This window comes from Oncorhynchus keta, chromosome 24, assembly GCF_023373465.1.
Source record: "Oncorhynchus keta strain PuntledgeMale-10-30-2019 chromosome 24, Oket_V2, whole genome shotgun sequence".
NCBI lineage: Eukaryota > Metazoa > Chordata > Actinopteri > Salmoniformes > Salmonidae > Oncorhynchus > Oncorhynchus keta.
Window position 1 is genome coordinate 35634155 of NC_068444.1, and position 10909 is coordinate 35645063.

Here is a 10909-nt window from a genome sequence, read left to right on the forward strand (position 1 = left end):
GTTGAACACCAGACGGGCTGCGGCGTTCTGGATGAGTTGTAGGGGTTTAATGGCACAGGCAGGGAGCCCAGCCAACAGTGAGTTGCAGTAATCAAGACGGGAGATGACAAGTGCCTGGATTAGGACCTGCTCCGCTTCCTGTGTGAGGCAGGGTCGTACTCTGCGGATGTTGTAGAGCATGAACCTACAGGAACGGGACACCGCCTTGATGTTAGTTGAGAACGACAGGGTGTTGTCCAGGATCACGCCAAGGTTCTTAGCGCTCTGGGAGGAGGACACAATGGAGTTGTCAACCGTGATGGCGAGATCATGGAACGGGCAGTCCTTCCCCGGGAGGAAGAGGAGCTCCGTCTTGCTGAGGTTCAGCTTGAGGTGGTGATCCGTCATCCACACTGATATGTCTGCCAGACATGCAGAGATGTGATTCGCCACCTGGTCATCAGAAGGGGGAAAGGAGAAGATTAATTGTGTGTCGTCTGCATAGCAATGATAGGAGAGACCATGTGAGGTTATGACAGAGCCAAGTGACTTGGTGTATAGCGAGAATAAGAGAGGGCCTAGAACAGAGCCCTGGGGGACACCAGTGGTGAGAGCGCGTGGTGAGGAGACAGATTCTCGCCACGCCACCTGGTAGGAGCGACCTGTCAGGTAGGACGCAATCCAAGCGTGGGCCGCGCCGGAGATGCCCAACTCGGAGAGGGTGGAGAGGAGGATCTGATGGTTCACAGTATCGAAGGCAGCCGATAGGTCTAGAAGGATGAGAGCAGAGGAGAGAGAGTTAGCTTTAGCAGTGCGGAGCGCCTCCGTGATACAGAGAAGAGCAGTCTCAGTTGAATGACTAGTCTTGAAACCTGACTGATTTGGATCAAGAAGGTCATTCTGAGAGAGATAGCGGTAGAGCTGGCCAAGGACGGCACGCTCAAGAGTTTTGGAGAGAAAAGAGAGAAGGGATACTGGTCTGTAGTTGTTGACATCGGAGGGATCGAGTGTAGGTTTTTTCAGAAGGGGTGCAACTCTCGCTCTCTTGAAGACGGGAGGGACGTAGCCAGCGGTCAGGGATGAGTTGATGAGCGAGGTGAGGTGAGGGAGAAGGTCTCCGGAAATGGTCTGGAGAAGAGAGGAGGGGATAGGGTCAAGCGGGCAGGTTGTTGGGCGGCCGGCCGTCACAAGACGCGAGATTTCATCTGGAGAGAGAGGGGAGAAAGAGGTCAGAGCATAGGGTAGGGCAGTGTGAGCAGAACCAGCGGTGTCGTTTGACTTAGCAAACGAGGATCGGATGTCGTCGACCTTCTTTTCAAAATGGTTGACGAAGTCATCTGCAGAGAGGGAGGAGGGGGGATTCAGGAGGGAGGAGAAGGTGGCAAAGAGCTTCCTAGGGTTAGAGGCAGATGCTTGGAATTTAGAATGGTAGAAAATGGCTTTAGCAGCAGAGACAGAGGAGGAAAATGTAGAGAGGAGGGAGTGAAAGGATGCCAGGTCCGCAGGGAGGCGATTTTTCCTCCATTTCCGCTCGGCCGCCCGGAGCCCTGTTCTGTGAGCTCGCAATGAGTCGTCGAGCCACGGAGCGGGGAGGGGAGGACCGAGCCGGCCTGGAGGATAGGGGACATAGAGAGTCAAAGGATGCAGAAAGGGAGGAGAGGAGGGTTGAGGAGGCAGAATCAGGAGATAGGTTGGAGAAAGTTTGAGCAGAGGGAAGAGATGATAGGATGGAAGAGGAGAGAGTAGCGGGGGAGAGAGAGCGAAGGTTGGGACGGCGCGATACCATCCGAGTAGGGGCAGTGTGGGAAGTGTTGGATGAGAGCGAGAGGGAAAAGGATACAAGGTAGTGGTCGGAGACTTGGAGGGGAGTTGCAATGAGGTTAGTGGAAGAACAGCATCTAGTAAAGATGAGGTCAAGCGTATTGCCTGCCTTGTGAGTAGGGGGAAGGTGAGAGGGTGAGGTCAAAAGAGGAGAGGAGTGGAAAGAAGGAGGCAGAGAGGAATGAGTCAAAGGTAGACGTGGGGAGGTTAAAGTCGCCCAGAACTGTGAGAGGTGAGCCGTCCTCAGGAAAGGAGCTTATCAAGGCATCAAGCTCATTGATGAACTCTCCGAGGGAACCTGGAGGGCGATAAATGATAAGGATGTTAAGCTTGAAAGGGCTGGTAACTGTGACAGCATGGAATTCAAAGGAGGCGATAGACAGATGGGTAAGGGGAGAAAGAGAGAAAGACCACTTGGGAGAGATGAGGATCCCGGTGCCACCACCCCGCTGACCAGAAGCTCTCGGGGTGTGCAAGAACACGTGGGCGGACGAGGAGAGAGCAGTAGGAGTAGCAGTGTTATCTGTGGTGATCCATGTTTCCGTCAGTGCCAAGAAGTCAAGGGACTGGAGGGAGGCATAGGCTGAGATGAACTCTGCCTTGTTGGCCGCAGATCGGCAGTTCCAGAGGCTACCGGAGACCTGGAACTCCACGTGGGTCGTATGCGCTGGGACCGCCAGATTAGGGTGGCCGCGGCCACGCGGTGTGGAGCGTTTGTATGGTCTGTGCAGAGAGGAGAGAACAGGGATAGACAGACACATAGTTGACAGGCTACAGAAAAGGCTACGCTAATGCAAGGAGATTGGAATGACAAGTGGACTACACGTCTCGAATGTTCAGAAAGTTAAGCTTACGTAGCAAGAATCTTATTGACTAAAATGATTAAAATGATACAGTACTGCTGAAGTAGGCTAGCTGGCAGTAGCTGCGTTGTTGACACTACACTAATCAAGTCGTTCCGTTGAGTGTAATAGTTTCTACAGTGCTACTATTCGGGGCTAGCTGGCTAGCTAGCAGTGTTGTTTACGTTACGTTGCGTTAAAAGAACGACAATAGCTGGCTAGCTAACCTAGGAAATCGCTCTAGACTACACAATTATCTTTGAAACAAAGACGGCTATGTAGCTAGCTATGTAGCTAGCTACGATCAAACAAATCAAACCGTTGTACTGTAATGAAATGAAATGAAAATGTGATACTACCTGACCGGGTTGTTGAATTCGAATCAGTAGACGTGTGTGTGGTGACGTTGGCTAGCTGTTAGCTGTTAGCTGTTGGCTAGCTAGCAGAGTCTCCTACGTTAAGGACGACAAATAGCTGGCTAGCGAACCTCAGTGAATTAAGATAATCACTCCAAGACTACACACACTAAACTACACAATTATCTTGGAAACAAAGACAGCTATGTAGCTAGCTAACACTAAACTAATCAAGTCGTTCAGTTGAGTGAATAGCACTACAGTGATGCTAATCTGTGTGCGTTAGCTAGCGTTTGCTAGCTCCTGGGCGAATAGCAGTGAAGGCTACGTTAGGGCAACGAAATACGATAATTATGCAATTATCTCTGATACAAGGACGGCTATGTAGCTAGCTAAGAAGAATTGCTAAGATTAGACAAATCAACCGTTGTACTATAATGAAATGTAATGAAAAAGTTATACAACCTGCAGAGCGAAGTGACACCACACTCTGAGGGCCCTCACCTCCTCCCTGTAGGCCGTCTCGTCGTTGTTGGTAATCAAGCCTACCACTGTAATGTCGTCTGCAATGTTGATGATTGAGTTGGAGGCGTGCATGGCCACGCAATCATGGGTGAATAGGGAGTACAGGAGAGGGTTGAGAACGCACCCTTGTGGGGCCCCAGTGTTGAGGATCAGCGGGGTGGAGATGTTGTTTTCTACCCTCACCACCTGGGGGCATCCTGTCAGAAAGTCCAGTAACCATTTGCACAGGGCGGAGTCGAGACCCAGGGTCTCAAGATTAATGACGAGTTTGGAGGGTACTATGGTGTTAAATGCTGAGCTGTAGTCGATGAACAGCATTCTTACATAGGTATTCCTCTTGTCCAGATAGGTTAGGGCAGTGTGCAGTGTGATTGTGATTGCGTCGTCTGTGGACCTATTGGGGCGGTAAGCAAATTGGAGTGGGTCTAGGGTGTCAGGTAGGGTGGAGGTCATATGATTCTTGACTAGTCTCTCAAAGCACTTCATGGTGGGGAAGTGAGTGCTACGGGGCGGTAGTCTTTTAGCTCAGTTGCCTTAGCTTTCTTGGGAACAGGAACAATGGTGGCCCTCTTGAAGCATGTGGGGACAGCAGACTGTGATACGAATTGATTGAATATGTCCGTAAACACACCAGCCAGCTGGTCTGCGCATGCTCTGAGGACGCGTCTAGGGATGCCATCTGGGTCGGCAGCCTTGCGAGGGTTAACACGTTTAAATGTTTAAATGTTTTACTCATGTTGGTTGCGGTGAAGGGGAGCCCGCAGGTTTTAGTAGCGGGCTGTGTTGTTGGCACTGTATTGTCCTCAAAGCGAGCAAAGAAGCTGTTTAGTTTGTCTGGGAGCAAGACTTCGGAGTCCGCGACAGTAGCATGATGTCAGTGACATAGGTAGAGACAGACAGACAGACAGCTGGAGAGTTTCACATCCAGTTTTATTTCTCCGTACCACAGAATAACAACTTTTAACAGCTTGCATATCAACAATCAGACAAATCATCACCACAACCGTCCCTTCCACCCCTCACCTCCCTTCCTTATAACAATAAAAGGGTGCACTTTATGAAGTGGGGAAAACATCTAACAAATGCATCCTGATGTACTACTGTGCAATACTCTGACACAATCACATGAAGCCCCCCCCCCCAAAAAACGGGCTGTTTTATAATATTCAAAATAAGAACATAATCACAATAATCATGACAATAATAAGTACAATATAGTTGTAACGGAGTCAGATCTCTATTTCAGATTCAGGCCTTTATGTGACCAACTGGGGTTTGAACCGGTGCCCGTCATCGCTCCACGAGACTGTGTTAGCCCCCCGAGTTAAAGCCACAATGGCAGCACACCGCAGGCATATAGTCCATCCTAGTCTTTAACAGATCAGCATATTACCGAACAGTTTGTCTCTTAGAGAAGACTTTTATTTCCTCTCCTCTAATCTATCTGTCCTCCAGTCTTTCTGTCCTCTAATCTATCTGTCCTCCAGTCTATCTGTCCTCTAATCTATCTGTCCTCCAGTCTCTCACCTTTAATCTATCTCTCTAATCTATCTCCTCTAATCTATCTCTCCTCTAATCTCTGTCCTCCAGTCGATCTCTCCTCTAATCTATCGCTCCTCTAATCTATCTGTCCTCCAGTCTCTCTCCTCTAATCTATCTCTCCTCTAATCTATCTGTCCTCTAATCTATCTGTCCTCCAGTCTCTCACATTTAATCTATCTCTCTAATCTATCTCCTCTAATCTATCTCTCGCCAATCTATCTCTCCTCTAATCTCTCCTCCAATCTATCTCTCCTCTAATCTATCTCTCCTCTCCATCCTCCATCACTCTCTCGTTCCACAGGCTTGCCTTTAGCACATCCTCCATGTATCAGTTTATCACTCAACTTCATTCTTTACTTTCACCTTTATTCTGTGGACCCCATCGCTTTAAATAAACTTTATTCAACCTCACATTGTGTCCCATTCTCTCTCCCTCTCCATGTCGTTCTCATTTTAGATCACTTTTTATCTTTCTGATTGTCATTAAATACTTATTTTACATTCATATATGCATACATATCAACAACGCATATCAACTATACATCAAACAATATTTTTTACGAAGAGAAAAAGAGGAGGTCAATTTATGAAATGGGTGGTGTGATCCAAGAGTTGCAATAGTGCCCAAACAAGAAATCAATAAAAGCCTGCAATGCACCATTACATCTTCTTAGACGTGACAAAGACCAAAAAACAAAATCACAACAGAATATGGGGGATTTATATTCCTGTCGTTTCGTGCCAATCCATGACCTGCCATCTCAGTGCGAGGTGGATCCGGGGCGCCAGACACTGGGTTGCAGACCCAGGTTAGAGGTGCTGAATCTGGGGCGAGGAACTCTGGAGGGCTTGGTGGAGGCGGGGCAAGGTGGGGTGTGGACAAGAGGACTGAGATCAGGGGCACTCTTAAACGGCCTGTTACCCTGTTGAGGGGCGTGGGGCTCGGAGGGGTAGGGGTGAGGGTTATGGATATGGGCAGAGGGGAAGCTAGGGAGCTGAGGGAGGGGGGCGTTGGGGGCTGGAGGAGGAGGGACCCACTGGGGCTGAGGCTGGTAGGGGGTGTTAGAGGGGGATTGGTAGCAGGGAGTGGCTGTGGGCAGAGGAGAAATGATATCAGACCTCCACAGCGGTTCTCCCAGTGTGGTCGCTGACCGTGGGACAATGATCGTAGGGGAGGGGCCTGTGGGAGGTGGCGTGGAGAAGCGCTTGATCTCATACACACGTGGCGTCTTGATGGGCCCGTAGGTGCCGCCCATCATGCTCGGCTGCTGTTGATAGGCCTGTGCTTGCTGGGGAGTCCCGCCCCCGTAACTGAAGAGGGAGGAGTTTAGCTGGTAGGGCTGGCGACTCATAAAGTCCAAAGCCTTGATGCCTTGAGCCTTCTGACTCCCAGGAGCGGCTTTATGCCCCGCTGGTCTCGCACCCTGCCCTGCTACCCCCGCCCTCTGGCGCTGGGCCTGGGGAGGGCAGGAGGGGGAGAGGAGGGGGTTGTAGCTGATGGGAGGGGGGGCTCTGCAGCTGGAGGAGTATCTGAATTGAGAGGGGAGGGATAGGGTGGGAGAGGGCTGGCGGGGGTGGCCGGGAGAGGGTTGGGGTGAGGAGGGGGTGCTCTCCACCACATAGCGATCCATCCTGCTCTGTCTACGGGCGAACAGCTGACCCCCCTTCCCTGCTAACTGGGGTACCTGTGGAGGGCCCTGCGTTTTAGGGGCCACAGGAGGGGGCTTGGGGCCTCTCCGGGCCTGCATGAAGTTACAGGCCTCGGCCCCCAGCCTCAACCAGTCCTCTTCAGGGCCAGACTCACCTCCAGTCTCCACACCTCCCACTCCTCCACTAGGCCCCATGGAGCCGGGACCGGAACCGGGGCGTGGACCCATCCTGGTTGGTGCATCCGGGTTTTGGAGCAGTTCGAGCAGGGCCGGGTTGGGAGACACGTCCTTCTTGTTCTCCACAGACGGACGGAACATTGGCTTCTTGTTGCTGCGACGACGTGCCTCCGCCAGTATGCCTGTTCTGGATGCGGGGACAGCGATACGCTGCTCACGGGAGGACAGCGAATCAGAGGATGGGGGCTGGGCCGTGGAGGGGGTTGCAGTGGCAACATAGGGGTTGAAGGTCAGGGGAGGAGGGGGTTGGGTCTGAGCAAGGGGGTGGGTGAGAGTAAGGTGTGGGATAGGAAGGAGGGAAGGATTGATTAATAGAAGGAGGAGCAGAGAAGGACTGGGCAGCCACAGCAGAGGATGAATAGACTGGGGCGTCAAGCGGAGGGGAGAAAGGTTGTTGAGGAGGAGCAGAGAAGTGTTGAGGGGGGGCAGGAGGAGGTGGAGAGAAAGGTTGATGAGCAGTCAAGGAGCAGAAGTGTTGTGTGGGTTGAGGAGGATGATTCGGAAGAGAATAGGGTGCAGAAGAGGGAGAGAAGGTGGCAGTATGGACAGAGGGAGGAATGAAAGGTTGAGAGGGAGTGTAGGTAAGAGAGAAGGGAGCTGAGGCCAGAGAGGGAGGAGATAGAACCGGAGGACGAGGGTGGGCAGAGGTAGGAGAGAGGATGGCTGCAGCAGGTCTAGGGGGGATATAGAGAGAGGTACTGGAGACCGCTCTCCTTGCCTGGGGCCCCCCTGAAGGGCGAGGAGGGGCAATGGTCACCATGGATACTGCTGTGGTGGGTTTGGAAACCATAGTTACGGCAGGAGTGGGCTGGACGGGTCGAAAGATGACAGGGGTGACTGGAGGGCGAGATGGGGCGAGGCCTGAGGTGAAGGGGCATGCCGTGCGGTTATGGATCCCTCCAGGCGGGTTAGGGTTTAGGTCAGGTTGGAGGTTAGGTGTGTGAGAGGGGGGGGTCAGAACCACACTGGCCCGACTCACCCCTACAGGGCCCCCTGTGGCCGGGGAGGGGTTAGGGGCGGGGTTATAGGCGACATGGGTGACCATTTTCCTTTGCTGCTCAGACTGCTCCGTCTCTTTCCCCTGATAGGCAATGGAGTCCAGCCCTGGGCTCTGAAAGGCTGGGGCATTCGCCACAGAGCCCTGATTGATTGACACATTAATCTCTGGACTCTGATAAGCCGAGGAACCCAACCCTGAGCTCTGATTGGTTGGTGTTTGGGACCTTGAGTTATATGTGGACGGACAGGCGGAGCTCCTCCTATCCAGCAGGTCCAGGTATCCGCTGTCCCAGGTGGGGTCAAAGGTTCCAGCGAAGCCCTCTTCATCCACCTCTGAACCCGAGGGGAAGGAACTCCCCTCCTCCTCCTCTCCCTCCGTCTCTCCCCCAGTCTCAGCACCCACCTCCCCCTCCGTCTCTCCCCCAGTCTCAGCACCCACCTCCCCCTCCGCGCGGCCGAAACAGGTGAGGGTGAACTTCTTGGCACGCTGGCGTCTCTTCTTGAACATGAGAACTCCTTTGGAGTTGGAGTACGGAGCGTCGGTGAGCAGGGAGGCGATGGAACGACATTTAGTACGAGCCTCTTTCACCTGCCTGTCTACCACACTCTCTCCTCTCTGCAGCTCTGGGAGACACGGGGAGGGATGTGAGGAGGGGGGAGGAGAGGGAGAGAAAGTAAGAGAGAACAGAGGATTAAATACAGGAGTGTCAATTGGGTATGGCAGTCGCCATATCATAGCTCAACACCAATGATTTAAAATAGGCGATTAAAATCATTCCAATCTCAATTCAAATGCAAATGCAGTTTAGCACTATTTGTTTGTATGTCTGGCTTCATATAGAGCAGAGATCTATAATGAATGATGAGATACTCATGTCTCCGCCCTAACAATGGGAGTCGCTGTCCCAAAGGCAGGAAGGCAGGCGACAAGCCCAGGTCAAAATAAGTCCATAGAAACGGATTGGGTTTATTTTGGACAGATTTTGATGGGAATGAAACCTCTCGCTTCACTTCTTTCTCTCTACGGAGAGCCCATCGATGCAGCTGCAGGGAACAGCGTGACTTTTTCCTCAACTCATTGCAGAGGTGAAGATGGCTGTAGTACGTGGCTTTGGCTAGGTAACTGCCAAAGACATCTGACTTAACATGAAACTAAACTGGACTTTTAATCCCGGTGCTGAGCTAGTGCATCGAATGTTAAGTAGCACATTTAGCTTGTTTTTGCTGTTCTCCAAATTGCATTTTAGAGTTTGTACATTTTGTAGATAAGCAGTAAATGCAGTCACTTTTTTTGAAGAAATCCCCGTCACTTTGCCGTACCCAGGGTTTAGCTGAAATGATGCCCCTGATTAAATAAGTAACTGAAATGAATAAGAAAGGTCTGGTTAGAATTATGTCTGGGATCAACAGAATGACATCATAGCATCTGGAATGTCACTCAATTCCATGACGACACCATGATAGGTGACACCATCAACAAGTGGGGAGGGGCTCAACCCTGACAGACAGGAGAGTGTGCTGGGGGGCTCAAAGCTCTAAATTCCCCCTCCTCCCCAGTTGAGCAGCGACCTGTTAGACTGTCTGTCAGTATCCACATCCCTGTCTGCAAGGGCGTAAAAATATTCTTGATAATTTGGTCAATATATCCCAATCTCATCGGAAATACCAATAATGTCCGTATTACTTTTGAACTGTTGGTCTAACTCTAAGGCTGTGTTTTCACAGTCTGCCCAATTCAGAGTTTTTTGCCCAATAATTGGGAAAACTATCCAAATGAGTTCAGAGAGTCACCACTCTACCCCTGTAAAAGCCAAGACCGCTTAATGCTTATTTGTGTACCTTTCACCACGCCTGGCATGTCATTTTGTCTGTGGAATGACTGTGAGAAAGTTAGTTTTGGCAACTTTTACTTCAAAATGAATGTCCAGAAATGAGCCTAACGACATATTGGTCGATATTATCAGGCTGCTGTACTCCTTAGCAATAAGCATTATCACCTGTAGCCCAACTGATGCATAGTGTCGATAAATACATAGACTGGAGCATGGGGTTCCCCATCGGTATTTGTGCTAATCATTAGCTAGATCAGCACTTACCAAACCTTTTTCAGTCATGGCCCCCCCTTTCATTATGAGGGAACGTCCTTTGCACACCTGTCTGGGCACGCGCATGCACACACACACACACACACACACACACACACACACACACACACACACACACACACACACACACACACACACACACACACACACACACACACACACACACACACACACACACACACACACACACACACACACACACACACACACACACAAACACACACACAGTCTATCGGATTCTCCCCCTTTCTTCACCCACATCACATACGCGCTACTACCTTGTAAAAGGTGTGTGTGTTGTTCTAGGTCGTCAAGAACAACTTACTCATTACTCTTAGCTGTGTGTGTATTATGAGAAAGGGCAGGTCACTTGTCCCCTCAATCAACAGTCTGCCACTATTGTCTCTGTCCAAGAGGTAACCTTGCCTGAAACCTGACTACTTGCATGAGCGCCTCAAACAAATGCCTAGGCTTTAGCTCAGCAGGGCTAAAACCGTGCTTGGGATGAAAATCAGTGAGTCCCAACCAACTGCTATAGTTCAGGGTGAGGTAGACAGCTGTGAGACATTCATGTAGTCATCTATGCAGGTCAGACATGCAGTATGTATGTCTAGCTTCATGGGAAGAATGTTGTTTTCACATGAAGTATCCTTGAAACCTTATTTACAGATTCAAATAAATAGGGTATATCTCATTGATCATATAAATAGGGTATATATCATTGATCATGTAAATAGGGTACATATCATTGATCATGTAAATAGGGTATATCTCATTGATCATGTAAATAGGGTATATCTCATTGATCATGTAAATAGGGTATATCTCATTGATCATGTAAATAGGGTATATCT

At 50.4% G+C, this 10909-nt stretch overlaps 1 protein-coding gene across 1 annotated transcript in view; it reads right to left on the reverse strand.

The window, feature by feature from the left end:
• Positions 1-4436: 4436 nt before the first annotated feature.
• Positions 4437-10909, reverse strand: part of LOC118357742 (synaptopodin 2-like protein) — a 12289-nt gene continuing 5816 nt past the window's right edge. The window contains 2 exon segments of the mRNA XM_052478229.1: positions 4437-7341; positions 7343-8574. Coding sequence (XP_052334189.1) covers positions 5827-7341; positions 7343-8574 — 2747 coding nt within the window. The 3' untranslated portion in view covers positions 4437-5826.